Source organism: Nerophis lumbriciformis, linkage group LG14, assembly GCF_033978685.3.
Source record: "Nerophis lumbriciformis linkage group LG14, RoL_Nlum_v2.1, whole genome shotgun sequence".
Lineage (NCBI taxonomy): Eukaryota > Metazoa > Chordata > Actinopteri > Syngnathiformes > Syngnathidae > Nerophis > Nerophis lumbriciformis.
In genome coordinates, this window is record NC_084561.2 from 7,918,824 (window position 1) to 7,945,121 (window position 26,298).

Here is a 26,298-nt window from a genome sequence, read left to right on the forward strand (position 1 = left end):
ACGAATTATGCAAAGATGTCAATGTACTGATATGATCCAATTTTGGAGGCTGTTCAAACTACAAGTGTTTACAAAGTACAAGGAATAAGAATATTGATAAACATCTTGAACTTTGTTGAAAATGAGATATTATTCGTCTCATATTAAAATCATGACTGGCTTAACTATTAAAGGAACTGTTGTGTTCATTGGTGTAAATGTTGTTACAATTACAAGATCATGTGTGTGAATGTTCTCATTCATCCAGGTCATTGATCGATTGAATGCCCCGAAATAACAAGACCAGAACAGGAAGTTAACAAAATATGTTAGTAATTGCAATGACTTGGAAAAGGGGTAGGATTAAATACGCTTTGCTTCTTCTAACTCCTTTTCGAACATGTTGTAAAGAGAAATTAACATATGTAATTATTATATGATGTATCACATTGTATCTGTTTACATGTTCAAAATTCATTAAACCATAATCATAAGATTTGAAAAGAACAGATTCCAATCGGACTTGGGCTGCCTCCTGATGTGGCCTGAATCTGATGCGAAAAGATCAGATTTGAAGCACTTCGGAGCGTTTAGACCATACTTGCCAACCCTCCCGGATTTTCCGGGAGACTCCCGAAATTCAGCGCCTCTCCCGAAAACCTCCCGGGACAAATTTTCTCCCGAAAATCTCCCGAAATTCAGGCCCACAACATAAACAGCATACCTGCCCAATAACGTTATAACTGTAGAATGATGGAGGGCGAGTTCTTGGTTTCTTATGTGGGTTTATTGTTAGGCAGTTTCATTAACGTCCTCCCAGCACGGTAACAACACACAACAACAGCAGTCACGTTTTTGTATACCGTAAAGCAGTTCGTCTGCCGTAAACAGCAATGTTGTGACACTCTTAAACAGGACAATACTGCCATCTAGTGCATTTGATGAAAGCACTTTTGTGCGTGCCACACAGAATGCATCATCATGTTCAGCATGGTTCGAAAAATAGTGACAGAGAATAGAACAAGGATGGACAATTCAACCCTTAACTCAACAATGAGTAGATGAGTGTTATGTGTGTGTATATGTGTAAATAAATGAACACTGAAATTCAAGTATTTCTCTTATTTATATATATATATATATATATATATATATATATATGAAATACTTCACTTGGTGAATTCTAGCTGTAAATATACTCCTCCCCTCTTAACCACGCCCCTAACCACGCCCCCCAACCTCCCGAAATCGGAGGTCTCAAGGTTGGCAAGTATGGTTTAGACTGGCAAAAAATAAACTATTTTTTTGTCACTTGAGGGCAAAAAAATCTGATTTGGTGTGCAGTGTAAACGGGGCCATGGTTTGCACAAAGAAGCGTATTTGGCACGATCTAAAAGTTTGTAAACTGAAAAATTCGCAAATAAAGGAGTTTGTACCTCAAAGTTCCACAGTATTGCTCTTCTCAACTGTCATGATCTGTGGTCTGGATTATGTTTTTGTTATTTTTTGTTAGTTTTGGACATCTGGAATCTGTCCTTAAGGGGGGGATGTCTGTCATATGTGGTCTGGATGATGTTTTTGTTATTTTTTGGACTCTTTTAGTTCCTGTTTGCCTTACGCCTATGCCAAGTAAGTTTTGTTTGTTTCATGCCATAGCCTATGCTAAGTCTTAGCCTATGCTAAGTCTTAGCCTCTCGTGCAATCGGCACGTTTGCATTTTTGTTGTTTGCCTGTATTGTGGTAGTTGGGTGATTTATGATAAATAAATCAAATCCTACCTTCACGCCTTCGTCCGGAGCCGTCAGTTTTGCTTCCTGGGAGAACAAACCTCGCAGTAAGCTGCGAAAACCCCCCCCGTCGTGACATCAACGAGCAGCTGGTCCTGTTGGTAACCTATTTTTTTTACACTACTGGATAACAGACGGGAATGTTAAAGTTTTACTTAAAATCATTGATTGATCCCCTGCTAAAAACAAGATGATTTATTTTTTATATGAATTCCTTTATAGGAAAATGGTTTTATTGTACAAAAGAATGGAAGGTTGACCTTAAAAATGTTCCTTTGTACTCCCTATAGGGACGCATGCTTAATTTTTTTATTAACCAGGACACAACTGTAGATGGTTGTTGGCAGCCAAATGTGTACTTGTCATTCACAATTTAAAGTGGATGTTTGCTCCATGGCCAACCTGAGGAACTATTCAGAGAACAAGGCAACAAGATGTTCCTTCAGGGGCATTTTTATTTGAGCCCTGGAAGTAAAACTATGCAGTCGGATCAGTGAAGGGTTGAGAATGGAGTACAAGTATGTCCGTGCATGTGTGTGTGTGAGTGTGTGTGTGTATGTGGGCACGCGTTGGGGACGGGGTTCAAGAATTTGACCCAAGAAATCAGGTTGGAATCTCAGCTGCAAAAACATACCTTCCACACGAACACAGGTCTGCTTGTGAGCCAGAGACATTTTCTGCATAGCTCTGTGGCGATTAAAATATCTCCTGTCAAGGTGTGCAGACTCTCAAAAATGCGGGCAATCACAAATAAAAGTTGGAGTGAAACGCTAATGTGCTTCTCTCAGAGGGAGGTGGGGGGGGCTGTGGTGGGGATAGAGTGGCCTCCCGGAGATGTCGGAGGGCTCAAATCACAGCTCTCGTGTAGCCTAAGAGAGATCTTGCTGTACCTGGAAGGGATTGCCGAGGGATAAAATGCACAAGGGCAAATAGTTGATCTAATCTTTGAAGCAAATATAGTGCTGCATGAATCAGAGAGCAAGTTATTTGGAATCCAAGCGCAAATAAAGTCCACATTACAACATTCTGGGGATAACTTGGATCAGCTGAGAAGCACTGTTGTTGTTTTTTGGCAACTGTATGTTATTGTTCTGTAGTAGTTGAGACGTAGCTGCGCGAGCTAACATTCGGTATAAAACTAGAAATATATCTTTTGAATATACAAACCCCGTTTCCATATGAGTTGGGAAATTGTGTTAGATGTAAATATAAACGGAATACAATGATTTGCAAATCCTTTTCAACCCATATTCAATTGAATGCACTACAAAGACAACATATTGGATGTTCAAACTCAAACTTTATTTTTTTTTGCTAATAATAATTAACTTACAATTTCATGGCTGCAACACGTGCCAAAGTAGTTGGGAAAGGTTCACCACTGTCTTACATCACCTTTTCTTTTAACAACACTCAATAAACGATTGGGAACTGAGGAAACTAATTGTTGAAGCTTTGAAAGTGGAATTCTTTCCCATTCTTGTTTTATGTAGAGCTTCAGTCGTTCAACAGTCCGGGGTCTCCGCTGTCGTATTTTACGCTTCATAGGGCGCCACCTATTTTCGATGGGAGACAGGTCTGGACTGCAGGCGGGCCAGGAAAGTACCCGCACTCTTTTTTTACGAAGCCACGCTGTTGTAACACGTGCTGAATGTGGCTTGGCATTGTCTTGCTGAAATAAGCAGGGGCGTCCATGAAAAAGACGGCGCTTAGATGGCAGCATATGTACCTGTATGTACCTTTCAGCATTAATGGTGCCTTCACAGATGTGTAAGTTACCCATGCCTTGGGCACTAATGCACCCCCATACCATCACAGATGCTGGCTTTTGAACTTTGCGTCGATAACAGTCTGGATGGTTCGCTTCCCCTTTGGTCCGGATGACACGATGTCGAATATTTCCAAAAACAATTTGAAATGTGGACTCGTCAGACCAAAGAACACCTTTCCACTTTGCATGAGTCCATCTTAGATGATCTCGGGCCCAGAGAAGCCGGCGACATTTCTGGATGTTGTTGATAAATGGCTTTCGCTTTGCAAAGTAGAGCTTTAACTTGCACTTACAGATGTAGCGACCAACTGTATTTAGTGACAGTGGTTTTCTGAAGTGTTCCTGAGCCCATGTGGTGATATCCTTTAGAGATTGATGTCGGTTTTTGATACAGTGCCGTCTGAGGGATCGAAGGTCACGGTCATTCAATGTTGGTTTCCGGCCATGCCGCTTACGTGGAGTGATTTCTCCAGATTCTCTGAACCTTTTGATGATATTATGGACCGTAGATGTTTGAAATCCCTACATTTCTTGCAATTGCACTTTGAGAAACGTCGTTCTTAAACTGTTTGACTATTTGCTCACGCAGTTGTGGACAAAGGGGTGTACCTCGCCCCATCCTTTCTTGTGAAAGACTGAGCATTTTTTGGGAAGCTGTTTTTATACCCAATCATGGCACCCACCTGTTCCCAATTAGCCTGCACACCTGTGGGATGTTCCAAATAAGTGTTTGATGAGCATTCCTCAACTTTATCAGTATTTATTGCCACCTTTCCCAACTTCTGTAAATATTTTTTTGGAACAAACACAAAATGTCAGCTTGTGACTTTGTGTTGGTTTGGTCTCGGTTATCGTGCGGCAACACATTACACGTAATGTCTGTTTGCCCGTGTATTAGGGATGAGTGATACGGCCTAAAATCTATACCGCGATACATATTGCAATAATGGTATGTATCACAATCTATTAATAAGTATGTAAATTATATCAGAACAGTTCCATACCTAGTTACAAATAAACTTGAATTTATCTACATTACATCATTTCCGCTTGTATTATTTTTGTCAAAACTATTATTAATTTATAGGGTTGCAAAGGGGTGGAAAGTTTTCGGAAATTTACCACGGGAAGTTAAGCTTGGGTAGTTTCGAAATATTGACAATTTTTTTATTATTCAAAGTTGGACACCGTCCATGGGAATATATGGGAATTACAATAATAATATATTATTGGGCACTTGTCTATATGCTGCTGCATCTTTGTGGCATTTTTGACGTAGCTCTTTGCACAGTATTTGCAAAGGTTCCCACGTCTACCGGTATCGTTTCCCAAGTATTGGGAATTGGCACCGTATCGGTTCAAATGTGAACCGTACCCATCCCTATTTGTTTCCTGGCGGACCTGGCCCCGCCTCCACCTACATAAACATTCAATGGGAGTGGATGACTGACAAGAGGGTTCATTCCGCTTATTTAATTTGGCTTAAAGGGGAACATTATCACAATTTCAAGAGGGTTAAAACCATTAAAAATCAGTTCCCAGTAGCTTATTTTATTTTTCGAAGTTTTTTTCAAAATTTTACCCATCACGCAATATCCCTAAAAAAAAGCTTCAAAGTGCCTGATTTTAACCATCGTTATATCAAATCAAATCAACTTTATTATACACCCGTCCATTTTCCTGTGACGTCACATAGTGATGCCAATACAAACAAACATGGCGGATAGAACAGCAAGTTATAGCGACATTAGCTCGGATTCAGACTCGGATTTCAGCGGCTTAAGCGATTCAACAGATTACGCATGTATTGAAACGGATGGTTGTAGTGTGGAGGCAGGTAGCGAAAACGAAATTGAAGAAGAAACTGAAGCTATTGAGCCATATCGGTTTAAACCGTATGCAAGCAAAACCGACGAAAACGACACGACAGCCAGCGACACGGGAGAAAGCGAGGACGAATTCGGCGATCGCCTTCTAACCAACGATTGGTATGTGTTTGTTTGGCATTAAAGGAAACTAACAACTATGAACTAGGTTTACAGCATATGAAATACATTTGGCAACAACATGCACTTTGAGAGTGCAGACAGCCCAGTTTTCATCAATTAATATATTCTGTAGACATACCCTCATCCGCTCTCTTTTCCTGAAAGCTGACCTGTCCAGTCCAGTTGGAAATGCATCTGCTTTGAATGTCGCAGGATATCCACACATTCTTGCCATCTCTGTCGTAGCATAGCTTTCGTCGGTAAAGTGTGCGGAACAAACGTCCAATTTCTTTCCACTTTCGCATCTTTGGGCCACCGGTGCAACTTGAATCCGTCCCTGTTCGTGTTGTTACACCCTCCGACAACACACCGACGAGGCACATACCTGCCAACTACTCCGGTTTTCCCGTAATTAGTACGGTTTTCATCAACCTATTCCGGGTTACGGTTGCAGTGATAAAAAATACGGTTTTTCATTAATTAAAAACAAATTATTTTTTTTAAGTTTTATTCACGAAATCGCGTAACAACAATGACAATCGACACTGCTTCCCGTAACTTCTTATCGAGCCATTCCGAATGCCATGTGCGAGGCTATTTATAGCACCGCTGCCAAGCACGAGGCACCAGTTGCCATTGTTTCCAAACGAGCGAACGATCATGGAATCAGCCGGAGAAAAATTGCAAACGAGTCTTAAACCGAAAAGAAAACTGCAGTCATTCCGTGAAGAATATTCAAAAGCCTATCCGGGAATAATTATCCGTTCCAAAAAGGGTGAAAACTACGCGAATTGCACCTTGTGCAGACAAGATTTTTCGATCGGACACGGAGGAATTAGCGAGGGAATGCAATACGGCTTCCACAGGCGAAAACATTTACAAAATACTCGCGGAAGAAATAGACTCAAACGAAATTCCTTGGCAGAATTTGGTTTGCTTTGCTGCCGATAATGCTGCAGTGATGATGGGATCTAAAAAGGGTGTTGCAGCTTTCATTACGGAAATGTCTCCTTCGGTTTACATCGCCGGTAAGTACAGTTCGTAGCATAAAAAAACTCACAAAACATAACATTTTAAGTAAATCTTTTATTACATAAACAATAAATCAAATCAAAAATAATTTCTGTGTACAGTATATCTTTTTATTTGTGATAACGATAACATGTTCAAAACAAGTAACATATAACTATCATACTATTCTATTACTCTTTATTAATTTGAAAAATGTCGTCATGAAGTTTTATATTTATATTTATTTATATTTCTTTCATAAACCAAAATTTCGACCTGAAGTTTCTTGTTACTATAATGTCTGCAATATCAATAATGACATGTCTTATTTATATTGTGTAATTTGAACCAAATACTCTCAAAAATCTTATTCTTTTAAGTTGTTGAAAGTTTCAACATATATGATAGACTGATAGAAAAGTGATGGTTTTAGCAACATTTTAACCTGTCTGAATGCTAATAATCATTGTCCTGGACCTACCGGGGCCTGCGGCCCCTGGACCCTGGCTACTAGGTTTTTCTGATTTCAAAAGATGGCAGGTATGGAGGCATGATGTCTCCAAGGTACGGAAAACAGTCGAAAAAACGGAAAATAACAGAGCTGATTTGACTCGGTGTTTGAGAAAATGGCAGATTGCTTCCCGATGTGACGTCACGTTGTGACGTCATCGGTCCGATAGCGAATAATAGAAAGGCGTTTAATTCGCCAAAATTCACCCATTTAGAGTTCGGAAATCGGTTAAAAAAATATATGGTCTTTTTTCTGCAACATCAAGGTATATATTGACGCTTACATAGGTCTGGTGATAATGTTCCCCTTTAAAAACAAAAGCGTCCAAGAGCTGACGCCAATGCAAAGAGTGAACTCTCTCGCAGGCTGTTTGGAAGCGACAAGGGAACAAAACAAACAGACATGCCAATTCAATTGATCCTTTGATTCACTGGGGTTTGTTTGACTCTCGGTTTGTTGGCGACATAGCTCAAAATGTTATGGGAAGTTCTAACAGGAATTGTTCGTCATGGTTCAAGGAGCAAGTGACTAGATTCTGGGGGCGGTCTGTTTTCAAGAGTTTTAAAAATGATTCTTTACTATTGGGAGATAGGATATGACAGAGGTCTGTGCTTTCTCACTTAGTATTAGTTATATGGTGATCAATCATAAAAAAGCCCGTAAAGCAAAACACTGTAAAGTTAAAACAAGATACTAACTTAAAAACTGTGTTTTTCCCCAAATATTTTGGTTGAATTCCAAAAAAATATTAAATACGGTAAGGTTTCACAGTGTTTCCCACAGGACAGGCATCTATTTGTGGTGGTGTGGGCGGGGGGTGGCGGCGGCAGCGGCGATGACCAAGAAGAATGCGGAGTTGGAATATAATTACAACATTTTATGTACATATTTATATACAGATTTGAACAATTAGTGATTCACTGAAATATATTTATTAATTGTGGTTCTTACAAAAAATATATCTTATAAAATATAAAAGCTAAAATGTCTCTTAAAGCTCTGCCCCTTTAATTAGTGAATACTAAATAATTTAACTTTAGCCTACTACTACAACCATATTATTTACCAGCAACATGAAGTGAAACAGAGGCAGAGGTGTCCTGCCAGTGTCAGTCAACCTCCTCCTCCTCCTGCTGCTGCTGAACAGGTCGCACCTGTGGTCCGGACTGTAGGCCTACCTTCTCTCCAAGTCGAACCCTTTTCGGCCGTTGAAAATATTTTTCTATACTCATCTGTGTGAAGGAGTGAACATCCAACATTAGAATTTATTACTAACGAGCAGAAGCGCTCTATGTACAGTGCCGTCTAACCTTAAGCGGCAGCAGCTCAACACATGCAGGGTTCAACATTAAGGTTTTTTTCTACTTGCCCGACTTCTCAAATCTACTTGCCCCAATATTTTTACTTGTCCTGCCTAGGTTTTTTTCTGTCTGTGTAGTGCTCATGGCTTATATCTTACTAAAATTCTTCCCGTTGACTATTTACAACACTACACAGTATTTATTATTATTATTATTATCTATAATTACATTTAAATGGCATTGCATACATGTAAAATTAAATGCTATTTCACATTATTTGACCAGTAGCAGTTACACTCATCTGAACAGGTCAGCCACCTGTTTAAAGCCCGATCACAGTTGAAATCTTGAAATGAAGGGCCTTTAATGGCCAAAACATTAACCTGGACAACATTTTAACAGCTGGTTGGCTCAGATTTTATTCTTTTCATTGCATTCACATGCTGCAGTGGACAGTGGACATTTTAGCTTGAGTATTAATGTAGTATCTGAAGCACCGTCTCCATGTGTGTTTATTGACAACAGGGTTATAACCTGGACACGTTAGCTCGTCGGTATGAAAACAGATGATTGTTATTACGTGCGTCTGCCCCGGATCCGAGTCAAACAGCGGCGGTGTTAATGAAGCAGCGTCAGGCTGCTCACCGTCAGTGAAACGCTCAGTGAAATCGCGGATTAATGTTAAATATATGACGAGCCGCGAGCGATGCAGCTATAACCTATCTACCTATAACTTATATTACCCTCGTATTTTGATCCCGTCCGTCCGTCCGTCCCTCTTCTTCTTCTTCTTCTTCTGGCCCACCAGGTGAATTAAGTGCTATTGGCGGAGTTACAATGCATAGTAGGCTACCGCCACCTACTGCACCGGAGTTGTAACTACAAGCAACATTCACAGACAGTCCCATTGCTTTTATGAGCGGTCGAGCGAGTCAAAAGCCGAAAAATCCATTTGTGGCGGACGTAATTCTTTCGTGGCGGGCCGCCACAAATAAATAAATGTGTGGGAAACACTGGGTTTCAGGTTTGTTTGTTTTTCAACAAACAGTCAACACCAGTCTATTGTTGTCACGAGGATTAATCACATTACTGCTTTTAAACTTGTATTGTCCAACACAAGGATGTTGAACAATGTCACTGTAAAACTTTGATTTCTGTAGCCTGAAGCACAGAGAGTGGTTTTACTTGTCCTGGATAGTGTCTAACTCTATCTGCTCCCTTTGGGAGCGGCACACCACAAGGTTCAATTCCGGGTTTATAGACGTTCTACATTTAGTGCAGCTTATCATAAAAGAATACTGTTTACTTAGCACACAAAAGAAACTTTTTATATTCAAGTTAACGTCACGATGAACGTTATCTTATGCCGTCCAACCCTCCAGTAATGCTATTAGTTTTTATATGCCAGCTTGCAAGCACAGTTCCTTTTAGGGGGGAAAATATTTCAGTGTGTGTAAACTTGGTTTTAATGTGCCAAAACATTTCATTGTTAAACTTAAACAATACTTAAATCAAACTTGACCTGTTGTATAATATTATACAGCATAGGATATCAAAAGGCAGCTAACAACACCTAAAACACGCTCTAAAAAAACCTCCAACTTTTTAAAAACAAATTCTTTAAGTATATACAGTCGCGATCAAAAGTTTACATACACTTGTAAAGAACATAATATCATGGCTGTCTTGAGTTTCCAATACTTTCCACAACTCTTATTTTTTTGTGTGATAGAGTGATTGGAGCACATACTTGTTGGTCACAAAAAAAAAATTCATGAAGTTTGGTTCTTTTATGAATTTATTATGGGTCTACTGAAAATGTGAGCAAATCTGCCGGGTCAAAAGTATACATACAGCAATGTTAATATTTGCTTACATGTCCCTTGGCAAGTTTCACTGCAATAAGGCGCTTTTGGCAGCCATCCATAAGCTTCTGGTTGAATATTTGACCACTCCACTTGACAAAATCGCTGCAGTTCAGCTAAATTTGTTGGTTTTCTGACATGGACTTGTTTCTTCAGCATTGTCCACACGTTTAAGTCAGGACGTTGGGAAGGCCATTCTAAAACCTTAATTCTAGCCTGATTTAGCCATACCTTTACCACTTTTGACATGTGTTTGGGGTCATTGTCCTGTTGGAACACCCAACTGCGCCCAAGATCCAATGTCTGGGCTGATGATTTTAGGTTGTCCTGAAGAATTTGGAGGATAATCCTCCTTTTTCATTGTCCCATTTAAAGCACCAGTTACATTGGCAGCAAAACAGGCCCAGAGCATAATACTACCACCACCATGCTTGATGGTAGGAATGCTGTTCCTGGTATTAAAGGCCTCACCTTTTCTCCTCCAAACATATTGCTGGGTATTGTGGCCAAACAGCTCCATTTTTGTTTCATCTGACGACAAAACTTTCCTCCAGAAGGTCTTATCTTTGTCCATGTGATGTCAGATAAAACAAAAATGTAGCTGTTTGACCAAAATACCCAGCAATATGTTTGGGGGAGAAAAGGCGAGGCCTTTAATCCCAGGAACACCATGCCCACCGTCAATCATAGTGGTGGTAGTATTATGCTCTGGGCCTGTTTTGCTGCCAATGGAACTGGTGCTTTAAATGGGACAATGAAAAAGGATGATTACCTCCAAATTCTTCAGGACAACCTAAAATCATCAGCCCGGAGGTTGGGTCTTGGGCGCAGTTGGGTGTTCCAACAGGACAATGACCCCAAACACACGTCAAAAGTGGTAAAGGAATGGCTAAATCACGCTAGAATTAAGGTTTTAGAATAGCCTTTTCAAAGTCAACAAGGTAACTACAGTTGGTCGCTACATCTGTAAGTGCAAGATAAAGTTACAATAATAATGTGTTGATGTCTTTTAATACTCATTTGCATAGAAAGGTTGCAAGATTATGAGATTTAAAAGTGACCAATAGGCCAACCGGTCGTAAATTCTTCATTCAAGCAGAGGTGGGTAGAGTAGCCAGAATTTGTACTCAAGTAAGAGTACTGTTACTTTAGAGATTTAATACTCAAGTAAAAGTAAGGAGTAGTCACCCAAATATTTACTTGAGTAAAAGTAAAAAGTATGTTGTGAAAAAACTACTCAAGTACTGAGTAACTAATGAGTAACATACACACACATATCATATATATATATATACATATATATATATATATACATACATTGATATATACAGTATATCATTTATATTTATTTATTTTGCCGTTTTTGTTTACATGTTAAAGGTGTTTTAATGAATATACATGCATGTTTAACACATATAGATTCCTTTCTTTCATGAAGACAAGAATATAAGTTGGTGTATTACCTGATTCTGATGACTTGCATTGATTGGAATCAGACAGTAGTGATGATAACGTCCACATTTTCGAATGGAAGAGAAAAAAAAGTATTCCTTTCTGTCCAATACCCCATGAAAGTGGTTGGTTTTTGGCATCTTATTTGTCCAGCTTCCATATTCGTTTTTATACACTTTACAAGAAATACATTGGCGGCAAACTCCGTAGCTTGCTAGCTTGTTTGCGCTGGCTTTCGGAGACTCTTATTTTGAAAGCGCAGGCGCGATGGAGCGGCACTTTTATTGTGAAGACAGGAACTGTGCAGTCAGTCTTTAGGCTTTTGACGGGAAGTACGGTTGAAATAAAAAAAGGGTCTTTTTTCCTTCACATTTGTGATTGATTGATTGGAACTTTTATTAGTAGATTGCACAGTACAGTACATATTCCGTACAATTGACCACTAAATGGTAACACCCCAATAAGTTTTTCAACTTGTTTAAGTCAGGTCATGTGACCGCCTGGCTCTGTTTGATTGGTCCAACGTCACCAGTGACTGCATCTGATTGGTGGAACGGAGTGAACGTCACCAGTGACTGTATTTGTTGAAACGCAGGCACTATGAAGGTCTGTCTGACAAACCAAAACAAACAAAGCGTGCATTAATAGATCGATAAAAATTAGTAGCGAGTAGCGAGCTGAATGTAAATAAAAGTAGCGGAGTAAAAGTAGCGTTTCTTCTCTATAAATATACTCAAGTAAAAGTAAAAGTATGTTGCATTAAAACTACTCTTAGAAGTACAATTTATCCCAAAAGTTACTCAAGTAGATGTAACGGAGTAAATGTAGCGCGTTACTACCCACCTCTGCATTCAAGGAGAACATTTGGTTTTCTTTTTACCTTACACTGCCTTAATAGAATGTCTTTATTGACTGTGGAAATAAAACAATGTCCAATCCTTCAACACGGGATTATGTGATCTCTTTGTGTGCGTGTAAGACATTCCTCTTCAGGGAGTTGACTGGTGCGCTCCTGGAAGCAAACGTGCGATTCTCACCGCCGCGTTTCATCCCCGCCTGAAACTCTAAACCCCGAAAAACCATCTTGAATACACTCAGGCATTTATTTGGAAAATTTGTAGTCCCAACAACTCACACGGGGGGGGTGGTGGGTTTGGCCGTGTCTCGAATGCGAGCGAAAGCACTGTTTAACGAATGCGGTCAGCAAGAACAACACACACAGCGGCTCTACGGAGATTGTATAACATTCCAAACGCAAACTCGAAACTTGGGAAGGTTTTTCTCCAGTGACACACAAAATACGCTATGTGGTGCAAAAATATTCAAGATTTCAACAAAGGCTTGTATTGCTGTGTGTAAGAAAATTGCAGTATGTGTCCTATTATACAAGCATTCCTCCCGCCAGTTGTTAATAACTGCCACTTTGCACAATTTAACCGAACCGATCGACTTGAGATAAGCATACCTGCCAACTACTCAGATTTTCCCGTAATTAGTACGGTTTTCATCAACCTATTCCGGGTTACGGTTGCAGTGATAAAAAATATGTTTTTTCATTAATTACATTTTTTTTAAGTTTTATTCACGAAATCGCGTAACAACAATCACAATCGACACTACTTCCCGTAACTTCCTATCGAGCCATTCCGAATATTTATAGCACCGCTGCCAAGCACGAGGCACCAGTTGCCCATTGTTTCCAAACGAGCGAACGATCATGGAATCAGCCGGAGAAAAATCGCAAACGAGTCTTAAACCGAAAAGAAAACTGGAGTCATTCCGTGAAGAATATTCAAAAGCCTATCCGGGAATAATTATCCGTTCCAAAAAGGGTGAAAACTACGCGAATTGCACCTTGTGCAGACAAGATTTTTCGATCGGACACGGAGGAATTAGCGATGTAAAAGACCACGTTGGGACAAAAAAACACAAGTCTAATGCCGTTGCTAAATTTGGATTTTAGCCACAAAAAGGTAATGACACCAATGTTATCTATTGGAATTGTTTAGTACTGTTATACTGTTAAAAGTGTTTATACTATTTATGCTTTCAAGTCCAAGTTGAAGAAATCTTGTTAAATGTTGACAGCATAACTACCAAAATACAGAAGTATGTCCTTAATATTTTTGCAGTGCTATTTCTGTTGAAAAGTTAAAATGATTACATTAGAGATGTGATGTGCCACTTTTCAAGTGTCTGATGGCTTAAATTAATTTTCATTAATTTTTCATATTTTGAATTCTTTTGAAAGGCTTACAAAAAAACTACATTTGGATTGTAATTCCATGCTATTGACAGGACTATTAATTTTAATGAAGTTAGCTTACCATGTTTACAGTATGATAATTGTGATAGAAATGTGAATTGTAGGCACAGAATATTTTTTACAATTGAACAAGGCAGTAGATTATACAAGCTTGGACAGAAAGTTAATAATGACACCAATTCTTTTTTTTATGGAATTGTTTAGTACTGTTTTACCATTTGTTTACTGTAAAAAGTGTTTATACTGTTTATACTTTCAATTAACAAATTGAAGTCTTGTGAAAGGTTGACAGGATAACTGGCATTAACTGTCAAAATAATTTCAAACTATTGAAGTTAGCTTACAGAATAAACATGTCAATCAACCCATATGATTTTTGCTGTAATATTTTTGTTTTGAAAAGTCACTGTGACTGATAGAAAAGTGATGGTTTTAGCAACATTTTAACCTGTCTGAATGCAATCAATCATTTTTTGTCGGGGGGCGAACCTGAACCCCCCACCAGGACCCTGGCTACTAGGTTTTTCTGATTTCAAAAGTTGGCAGGTATGGATAAGTATGTAAAGTTACAGTAGTACAGTGTTTTATAATGGAAGTCATTGCACTGCTTTAAAAGAGGGAGTGCATTGGAAATTTGCTTACAGTATTTGGGGTTGTAAAAATAACCTAAAAATATAATTGTGTATCACATGTCCCGTCATGTGATACACTGACATGGTAGTGATCTTATGCACTGCCGTCGGTCCCACAATCAGCACCTTGGACAGCGAGCACTTTGGCACAAACATGATCACCTGCCTTGATTAACAACACACGTAGTTCAAGATAGCCTTCTCAACCTCTTGTTTGAGTCTAAATGGAACACTGATGGTGTGTATGTGTACGTTAACACGAATGCTATTCAAAATTCATAAAAAACAAAAAACAAAACAAGTGGTCTGAAATGTACATTTATTTCACGAATAGCAAGATTTCACAAATACTGTATTTACATTCAATGTACACAGCTTTTAGGCACCAAATGAAACTATCCAAACTGATGGTGACTTTTAAAAAAAGTTGTAGAGATGTTTTCACTTTATAGTCCATGAAATGAAATAAAAAGATGTGGTGTTTTCATGTCTTGATGCTCGGTTCAATCTAACGTACCTAAGGACAATACAATGGAAAATAATCAGAGATCAGATACTTACAATTTAAAAAAACATAATGTTATTTGAAGCAAATTTGACTGAATGACTCAAAGAACATTTCTCTGAATGTTCTGAGATACTGTTTCTATCATTTCCAGATAACAACTGGTTGAGAGCGAATTAACAGTGAATTAACAGTGCCTCTGCTGGTTGCAGATCAGTAATGCGCTCCATTTTGATTCAAGACTAATTAAGTTAAGTTAAAGTACCAATGATTGTCACACACACACGAGGTGAGGCGAAATTATTCTCTGCATTTGACCCATCACCCTTGATCACCCCCTGGGAGGTGAGGGGAGCAGTGAGCAGCATCGGTGGCCGCGCCCGGGAATCATTTTTGGTAATATAACCCCCAATTCCAACCCTTGATGCTGAGTGCCAAGCAGGGAGGTAATGGGTCCCATTTTTATAGTCTTTGGTATGACTCGGCCGGGGTTTGAACTCACAACCTACCGATCTCAGGGCGGACACTCTGATGAATTAACATTTAATCCCACACAATCTACAGAACTCTTATCATTCCAATATTAATTGTAAAAACAACATTTCAAATGCTTTAAAGTGCACCTCATAAAATAAATGTATTATGGAACCTTGATTTCCGAACCCCCTTTTTGTGAACTTTTCGATTTCCGAACTATATATCAGTCAAATAAGTCCAGGCAAATATTGATATAAAGCCACAGATAACTCCACTTCCGAATGGCCCCAACGTGGTGCGGCAAACAAAAGGCTCATCAATCCACGTCTCAATCGGGGCCAAACTGGAGATCAGCCTCCTTTACTTTTAAGAAAGCATCACATACTTCTTGAAATTTTACAGAACAACCATTGAATGTGTTAGAATAATTGTTTTTAAGTTGTCACAAAAACTTTGTGTTACATTGAGTGACTGGTGAGAAGCAAAAGCTGTCTTTGGAACCTACCAGGAGTATGGCTCGTAAAACTCCCCAGTGTATGTGGGGGGCAAAATGAAGGTGTTCTGTTTCTTTCATGTATTGTAATCAAACAGAAAGATATTGTCTGACCCAAGAACTACAAAAGCGAAGAGGAAGCAGGACCAGACTCCCCTCCAGGCGACTTCTTTTTCAACTGTTTTCCGAACCTCTTTTTGAACTGTTTTACGAACCTCTTTTTGAACTCTTTTACGACCTTTTCTGTGAACTGTTTACGACCTTTTCTTTTGAACTGTTGTAATCAAAGGCGATGGCTGTTTACGACCTTGTCCCTTAGAAGCAGCTGTAGTCATGTGGTCAGAGAAAGTCCAAATAAAGGCGGAGGCGTACAATCTTTTGGCAGAGCGTAATGACACTGTACAAGCGTCTCTTCTCAAATTGAGCCAAATTGAATTCTGTCTCTGTTTAATTCTTTGCTTCTTGTCTTGTCTAATAGATGTCATCAGTGTTTGAACCTGACAGAATGTCAACCTAATTTTCTCCAATTTAAAGAAAGAGTATCTCTGATCCAGCAGGTGGGGTATGGAGGCGCTGCAGCCTCCCATTTAAGCACAATAAGTCTTCAAGCTGACAAAGTAGTGAATGCCACCAGATTATTTTTGGATTTGCTAAGAGAAGATGACACAGGGGTTACCCCGAATAGTCCACTTAGAGGATTCGGTTTAACCCTTTTACCAATTACCAAAGAAAGTATTAAAAATGTGTCCAGTAACTGCACAGGAATGGGCAGAGCCAAAACATATGTATAAAGTTAGATGAAGACTGTTGGGACCGATCACACGATTCAGATATTCTGTCATACATCTTAGCGAGTAGAACCTTTTGTATAGTAAGTACGATGTCTTCGCGTGCATACTTAAAATCTCTGACCAGATAGGATAACTCCCAAATAAGATAGAGCCAAGTGTGCCTCTGTGTGTGAACCATGTCTCAGTAGGAACTAGAGATGCGCGGTTTGCGGACACAACCGCGGATTCCGCGGATTATCCGCGGATCGGGCGGTTGAAATAAAAAAAAATTAGATTTTATCCGCGGGTCGGGTCGGGCGGTTGAAATTAAAAAAAATTAGATTTTAAATAGATTCAGGCGGGTGGCAGTTAAACCAATTCGGAAATATATATACATAGTTAAATGTTGTCACCCACATACGAAAAACGAGCAGGCACCTGCAGCATATGCCACAACAGAAGAAGAAAAAAAAAAGAGATGGACACTTTTACGGAGCGGAGAAGGGACGCCTCGCCGGGGTCCGGGACCGAGGCCCCTTCCCCCGAGAGGGCCCCACCGGGAGCCGTAGCTGAGGTGATCCGCGAGAAGGGCCCGACGCACGTCCAGGGTCACCACCGCGCCCACCGCACCGACACCCCGCCTCGTCCGCCTTCGCCGCGGCCGGCGTCACGCGCAGCAGGTAAGCAGCTTACCTGCCCGCCACCCCCGTGGCCGGGGGCTCGTAACAGGGGTCACTCCGCGCGCTCCGCCCGCACAGCTTACCTGCCCGCCACCCCTGTTGCCGGGGGCGCGTAACAGGGGTCACTCCGCACGCAGTGCGCTCACAAAAGGGGTGGGGCTCACCCTGGTTGATATAGACAGCAGGACGGTGGCCATGGAAGTCAGAACCCGCTAAGGAGTGTGTAACAACCCACCTGCCGAATCAACTAGCCCTGAAAATGGATGGCGCTGGAGCGTCGGGCCCATACCCGGCCGTCGCCGGCAGCGAGAGCCGCGAGGGCTAGGCTGCGACGAGTAGGATGGCCGCCGCGGTGCGCGCTGAAGCCTCGGGCGCGAGCCTGGGTGGAGCCGCCGCGGGTGCGAGGGACATCGCACCTCCACGCGCTTGGAGGTGCGCTCAGCGCGGCTCCCATATGATTGCGCACTGGTGTGCGTCTGGGCCGTGACAGCGTGGCAAGCATTGAATGTCTCTGCTACATTGGATCAGTCTCCTTTCTTTAACAGGCAAAAGCTTTATAACCTCACTAATGCCTTGCATCGTCTATATTAGATATATAACAACGGGCGGGTGGCGGATGGCGGATGCGGTTTTGATTAAATGTTAGATCGGGTGGATGGCGGATGGTTGACGACTTTCTGATGCGGTTGCGGATGAAATAATTGCCTATCCGCGCATCTCTAGTAGGAACACTTCATTTATTCATTTTGTATCTCGCTGGCAGCGATTTTGTGCTTGCTTGTATTAAAGAGATTGATCAAGCAAGTTTTAAATTGTGATGAGAACGGAATTTTCTGTTAAAAAAATGCCAAAGCAAACTTATATTGCAGAGGAGAAACACATCTCTTTCGTTCAGTGGCACACACAGACCCTTTTCCTCCTGTCTGCTTTATTCTCTCCTCTCATCAGCTGCTCATTAGCCAATGACAATGTAAAGTGGATTTTACTTTTCTTAAATGTTTATTATTGTAGCAATATAGTTGATAAAGTTAAGGATTTTTGGGATTTCTGATTGTTTTTGAGGGCACCAAAGGGACTTCTGTGTGTTTGCACGTGTTGGCAGAGCATCGCAAACAGGACAGTTTAGCTTGACATTGTTGTTTTGGCTTGTTAAGATATACTTAGTTCATCACCTTGTTATGTTTGATATACAATACTTTATATTGTGTTAAAAGTGTAAACAAATATGGATATTTGTCAAGGATGGAACCCATTATTCATATTTACAATGTTTCTTTTGGAGAAATTTGCTTCACTGTGCGCACATTTATATGTACAAACCCTGTTCAAGAAATAATTAAGTCCATAAATCAAGGTTCCACTGTACTATTATTATACCTAGTGACCTGTATAAATAAAGAACAAAGAAGGTAAATACTGTATACGCTTCACTGCAAATGTATTATCTGAAACAATTCAACCAGTCAATAGCGAAATGTTTAAAAAAACAAAAACGCTCACCTTCCAGAAATGCAAATTCATCCACAGCCTCTATTGCGTTGTCTACAGAGACACAAGAAAAAAAATGATTTTTAAATATAATTTGCAATACTTATAATGCACACTCATTGAATACTTTACTAGGCAATCATTCTGCCTTTAGAAAGACTATAATGAAATGTTTTGGTTGGTTTACTTTACCAGAGGAAGAATTATTGTATGTTAAGTGTCATGTACAATACTGATCCTGAACTTATTGACTGAATAGATGATTATTACAACTTTCACATGCTGTGTTGCTTTGAATTTACCCAAGTCTTTTCTTTGCAGCGTTTTCCTCTTCCCTTGCTGTGCATACACCATAGCATCTTTGGCGATCATCTCCACAAACAACTCCTGCAGGACAAACAGGATTGTTAAGACCACTATTGAATATGTGGTGAGTTAATTTTACACAAATATACACTTGCTCAAAACGGTATACAAAAAAGTCATGCAGAAAACATTGGTTTTAAGTATCAGTCTATACTGAATTTAACAGTGGTGTGCCGTCAGGGCCAGCAAGGCCTTCTCTGCTGGCCTAACTTAACCAGAAATCATGATCATAATTTAAGATAAAAGTAATTTTTGATTTACGTTCCCTAAATATCAAAACATATTCATATTCTCTTCATGTCATATTATGCTATTTCCAGTGCTGTTGTTTTAAGGGTTAAAGTTTGTATCCAATCAGAATTCAGCTAGCTTATGTTGCCATGCCGTACCAAATCTGCCCGGGGCCTTCAGAATCAACAATGCAAGGGTCTGTTTGTATCGGGGATACAAGTGAACGGACACATACGGTTGATAGACAATTGCCATAGCCAATCAGATCACGGGTTGTTGTCAGTAAGGCCTTCTAGCTGGCCTTACGCTGTGATTGGATACTCACTTATCCAATCACAAGTTGCGAAAAAACAGGAAGTGGCCGGAGCCATACTCGCCATAAAAAGTAGAGATGTCCGATAATGGCTTTTTTGCCGATATCCGATATTGTCCAACTCTTAATTACCGATTCCGATATCAACCGATACCGATATATACAGTCGTGGAATTAACACATTATTATGCCTAATTTTGTTGTGATGCCCCGCTGGATGCATTAAACAATGTAACAAGGTTTTCCAAAATAAATCAACTCAAGTTATGGAAAAACATGCCAACAAGGCACTGCCATATTTATTATTGAAGTCACAAAGTGCATTATTTTTTTTAACATGCCTCAAAACAGCAGCTTGGAATTTGGGACATGCTCTCCCTGAGAAAGCATGAGGAGGTTGAGGTGGGCGGGGTTGAGGTGGGGGACGTAGGGGGTAGCGGGGGGTGTATATTGTAGCGTCCCGGAAGAGTAAGTGCTGCAAGGGGTTCTGGGTATTTGTTCTGTTGTGTTTATGTTGTGTTACGGTGCGGATCCATCCATCCATCCATTTTCTACCGCTTAGTCCCTTCGGGGTCGCGGGGGGTGCTGGAGCCTATCTCAGCTACAATCGGGCGGAAGGCGGCGTACACCCTGGACAAGTCGCCACCTCATCACAGGGCCAACACTGATAGACAGACAACATTCACACTCACATTCACACACTAGGGCCAATTTAGTGTTGCCAATCAACCTATCCCCAGGTGCATGTCTTTGGAGGTGGGAGGAAGCCGGAGTACCCGGAGGGAACCCACGCAGTCACGGGGAGGACATGCAAACTCCACACAGAAAGATCCCGAGGCCGGGATTGAACTCACGACTACTCAGGACCTTCGTATTGTGAGGCAGACGCACTAACCCCTCTCCCACCGTGCTGCCCTACGGTGCGGATGTTCTCCCAAAATGTGTTTGTCATTCTTGTTTGGTGTGGGTTCACAGTGTGGCGCATATTTGTAACAGTGTTAAAGTTGCTTATACGGCCACCCTCAGTGTGACCTGAATGGCTGTTGACCAAGTATGCCTTGCATTCACTTGTGTGTGTGAAAAGCCGTAGATATTATGTGACTGGGCCGGCACGCAAAGGCAGTGCCTTTAAGGTTTATTGGCGCTCTGTACTTCTCCCTACGTCCGTGTACCACTCCGTACAGCGGCGTTTTAAAAAGTCATACATTTTACTTTTTGAAACCGATACCGATAATTTCCGATATTACATTTTAAAGCATTTATCGACCGATAATATCGGCAGTCCGATATTATCGGACATCTGTAATAAAAAGCCACAAAAAACTCACCTGTACTCGCAAAGAAGGAGAGCAAAATGTTGATTAGGTGGCAGATATATATTTGCAAGGCCATTTTCAAGAAGGACACTTAAGACAAACTACATCTTGTGAGACGAGGTCGGCCGACACCGGAAGCCATCTCGGCGGTGAAATGGTTTGCCTGCGACATTCACACGAATCAACTGACTACGAGCGGTACCACTGGCTTATAAGGCGTCGAATGGGTGCTACAAATTGTGAGTTCCAATGTTTGATTTCTGAATTTTTTCATGTTTCATTCGTTTTATACAATTCTTTTAATTTTGACAGTATCACATAAGATATGTTTTAATTGCCCAAGCGGGTTTATTGATCGTTAAATGCGCCGAAAAATAGACCGTTTTGTACACTGCTAAAGGGACTTCAATGCCCAGTAGTGTGCAAGTGGGTTTCTGTATAGTATCTCCAGCCGTGTCCATGTGGTGACATAAATTACGGTATTTTGAGGAGGTGAAGTCGGACTAAGTAGGACATCACTGAAGGCCTGGGTAAGAAACGCACGGCCCGCCACTGGAATTTAATATATGTGTTGTATGTTCTTGTATTACGCACTTGATAGACCTGCAAATTTGTTTTTTGTTTTTTTACACTGTATATACCTGTGGATAAGTCCATGTGCACTGAAAGCTTAATTATTTTTAAAACAGTGATTGAACATCACATGTCCATTTTAGTTGTTACAAACTATGTTTACCTCCAAGAAACAATGAAAGTGTACTTAAAGTTAATTTTTTTAGTGTTGAGCCCTTTCCTGTACACACTCTACACCAATGACTGCCGTAGCATCTCACCCACCACAACATACTCAGATGACACAGCCATTCTCGCACTCCTCTCCAACAGTCAATCCATCCTGGACTATCATAACGCAGTCAAACATTTCACAGAGTCGTGCACAGCCAGTTATCTGGAAATCAATGTCACTAAAACAAAAGAAATATGGTTCAACCCCCCCTCACCTCAGAACCCCATCATCATAAACACACAAACAGTTAAAACAGTTGACACTTTTAAATACCTGGGCGTAACCTTGGACAATAAACTCACCTTTGATCAGCACACCACGGACATTCAAAAAAGAAGTCAACAAAGACTGTCAGCCATCCGAAAACTTAAAGGACTATACGTTGCACCTCATCTCCTGTTATTACTTTACCAAAGCATTGTTCAACCCATCCTTCTGTACTGTTCCACATGTTTTTTCACCATGCTTTCTGTAACCAACCGGACCAAACTCACACGCATTACAAACATAGCAGCTAAAATCATCCGCCTACCCACACCCAACATTTCAGACTTAAACCACAGGTCCATCACCCGACTGGCAAAAACAATAGTCCAGGATATCACTCACCCACTACACCAATACATCATCCCACTACCATCAGGGCGCAGGTACAGAACTATCAAATTCCGGAGGGCCCGCCTCAGGAAAAGCCTTATCCCTGCAGCTATAGCCGCCCTTAACAGCAGGCCCGGCCGACCTGTCTGACAAGCCTGTAAATGTGTGTTGGTCATGTATGATGTCTTTTTGTTATTTTTTTTGTGATGTGTAATGTCTATTGTTTAAATGTACGGCAGTGACAATGAATTTCCCCAAGGGGACCAATAAATCTAAATCTAGTGTAAACTGGGAGATAAACTGAATGTGTTAGCATATTATGATAATACAAGAAGCAGTGTTGCCAAAAAAAATAAAATCACACCAGAAGCTTAGAGCAGTGTTTTTCAACCACTGTGCCGCAGCACACTAGTGTGCCGTGAGATACAGTCTGGTGTGTCGTGGGAGATTATCTAAATTCACCTATTTGGGTTAAAAATATTTTTTGCAAACCAGTAATTATAGTCTGCAAATTATGTGTTGTTGTTGAGTGTCGGAGCTTGGCAGAGTAACCTTGTAATACTCTTCCATATCAGTAGGTGGCAGCCGGTAGCTAATTGCTTTGTAGATGTCGGAAACAGCGGGAGGCAGTGTGAAGGTAAAAAGGTATCTAATGCCTGAACCAAAAATAAACAAAAGGTGAGTGCCCCTAAGAAAAGGCATTGAAGCTTAGAGAAAGCTATGCAGAAGAAACTAAAACTGAACTGGCTACAAAGTAAACAAAAACAGAATGCTGGACGACAGCAAAGACTTACTGTGGAGCAAATACGGCGTCCACAAAGTACATCCGTACATGACAATCAACAAATGTCCCCACAAAGAAGGATAAAAACAACTAAAATATTCTTGATTGCTAAAACAAAGTAGATAAGGGATAATCGCTCAAAGGAAGACATGAAACTGCTACAGGAAAAAAACCAAAACAATAGGAGCGCAAGGCAAGAACTAAAACACTACACACAGTAAAACAGCAAAAAACTCCAAATAAGTCAGGGTGTAATGTGACAGGTGGTGACAGTACACCTACTTTGAGACAAGAGCTATAGTGATGCATGCTTGGTTATGCTTTAAAGTCATATCCAACAATTGCGACAACGACTTTTTCCTGTCAACTGAGTTTCGTTTTTTAGTGATTTCTGCTGGTGGTGTGCCTCCGCATTTTTTCTACGCAAAAAATGTGCCTTGGCTCAAAAAAGGTTGAAAAACACTGGCTTAGAGAATTATATTTGTTTATGGTATTAGAATAGAATAGAATAGAAAGTACTTTATTGATCCCTGGGGGAAATTCAGCACCACAGTTCGCTCACAATAGACAATAATAATAATCCATCCATCCATCCATCTTCTTCCGCTTATCCGAGGTCGGGTCGCGGGGGCAGCAGCCTAAGCAGGGAAGCCCAGACTTCCCTCTCCCCAGCCACTTCGTCCAGCTCTTCCTGTGGGACCCCGAGGCGTTCCCAGGCCAGCCGGGAGACATAGTCTTCCCAACGTGTCCTGGGTCTTCCCCGCGGCCTCCTACCGGTCGGACGTGCTCTAAACACCTCCCTAGGGAGGCGTTTGGGTGGTATCCTGACCAGATGCCCGAACCACCTCATCTGGCTCCTCTCCATGTGGAGGAGCAGCGGCTTTACTTTGAGCTCCTCCCGGATGGCAGAGCTTCTCACCCTATCTCTAAGGGAGAGCCCCGCCACCCGGCGGAGGAAACTAATTTCGGCCGCTTGTACCCGTGATCTTGTCCTTTCGGTCATAACCCAAAGCTCATGACCGTAGGTGAGAATGGGAACGTAGATCGACCGGTAAATTGAGAGCTTTGCCTTCCGACTCAGCTCCTTCTTCACCACAACGGATCGATACAGCGTCCGCATTACTGAAGACGCCGCACCGATCCTCCTGTCGATCTCACAATCCACTCTTCCCTCACTCGTGAACAAGACTCCAAGGTACTTGAACTCCTCCACTTGGGGCAAGATCTCCTCCCCAACCCGGAGATGGCACTCCACCCTTTTCCGGGCGAGAACCATGGACTCAGACTTGGAGGTGCTGATTCTCATCCCAGTCGCTTCACACTCAGCTGCGAACCGATCCAGTGAGAGCTGAAGATCCTGGCCAGATGAAGCCATCAGGACCACATCATCTGCAAAAAGCAGAGACCTAATCCTGCAGCCACCAAACCAGATCCCCTCAACGCCTTGACTGCGCCTAGAAATTCTGTCCATAAAAGTTATGAACAGAATCGGTGACAAAGGGCAGCCTTGGCGGAGTCTAACCCTCACTGGAAACGTGTCCGACTTACTACCAGCAATGCGGACCAAGCTCTGGCACTGATCATACAGGGAGCGGACTGCCACAATCAGACAGTCCGATACCCCATACTCTCTGAACACTCCCCACAGGACTAATAATAATAAACAATATAAATAATATAATATATTATATATATAATATATGAATAATATAAATATATTCTACATTTAAGTGCAGTCAAGAAGGAACATATGCATTATTAATCGCACATGCTCAATATGACGTTGCTCGAGACTATCTGACATGGTAAACCATTAACAAAGATCGTGTATTAGCAGCAGAACATCTTATAATACAATTTTACCTTTAAATACAGTAACACTGTTTAAAAAAAAGAGGCCACTGGTAGAACAGCGCCCCCACATGGCTGTAAAAAGGCACGAGAGACATCGTGTTTTCGTTTGCTAAGAGCCAAGTATTGAACAGGTCAAATCATAGTCATTTTTTAATTATTAATCGTACAATGAGTGAAATTATTGACCAAATAAAATCAATAACGTACGTCTTATGAGAAGTCACTTCCGCATGGCAAATCACGCTGCAGCTAAATATCGCGATACTAAACGGCCTCCTACGCGCCTCAGGGGACACAGCAAGACTGACTTTGTTTACCGTGGCTTTAGCGATAATGAAGACCGACTCCTGGCTGGCGAGCGACACGTCTGGGTCCGACTTCATCAAGGCTTTGATGCGGGCCAGCGGGAGTTTGGACAACCGGTTGTGAGTCCCGGTGGCCGCGGGGCCCGTCGCCTGCTGCTGGCCGCCCTCCTCCGGAGCCTCGGCGGCCCCACGGCTCTCCTCTTCGCTCCCACAGCGGTCAGGCTCCAGCTCCGTGTGGGTTACAGGTGAAGCCACTATCGCAGCCATCTTGTCTTTTCTGTGGCTAAAAGTCTCCAAAAAAACAAACTCAAGTCTGCTTTTGTCGTGACATATCAGGGATGACAACAGAAGATGAACACCGGAGCATGTGCTTCCGGTTTCTTTGAGCTTACAGTGCGCTGATTGGTTAGAAAGCCTCACTAATGCCCCACCTTTTCCTCTCCCGCCAACTCAATTGTCGTCGCTGATTGGCTTAGTCGGAAACCAGGACTTTACTATTGGCTGGGATCACATGTCCATCAAAGCATGTTCTATCGCTCCGAGTGCTGAAAACTAAAAATAGTTTCATACTTGCTGAATATAAATAAATGCTGAATGTGTTTTTTTTTTTAAATTTTTGATACAAATGTTATGCATCTTTGTTTTATTATTTTAATTTGATTTAAAGTGACAAATACGAATCTGAATGTGATGTTAATTGTGTTCTCTGTTTTATTATAAGTCACAGTATGGAGGGTAATGTGTGTCTTTATTACGAAATATTTTGTTG

The 26,298-nt window shown here is 41.2% G+C and overlaps 1 protein-coding gene across 1 annotated transcript; it reads right to left on the reverse strand.

The window, feature by feature from the left end:
* Positions 1 to 14,865: 14,865 nt before the first annotated feature.
* Positions 14,866 to 25,943, reverse strand: pole4 (polymerase (DNA-directed), epsilon 4, accessory subunit). Its single transcript, XM_061976429.2, has 4 exons — positions 25,542 to 25,943; positions 19,279 to 19,363; positions 18,989 to 19,030; positions 14,866 to 15,080 (listed from the first exon to the last, which is right to left on the reverse strand). Exons 1-4 carry the CDS (start codon positions 25,794 to 25,796, stop codon positions 15,067 to 15,069), a joined length of 396 nt encoding a protein of 131 aa, XP_061832413.2. The 5' UTR covers positions 25,797 to 25,943; the 3' UTR covers positions 14,866 to 15,066.
* Between the last annotated feature and the right edge of the window lie 355 nt (positions 25,944 to 26,298).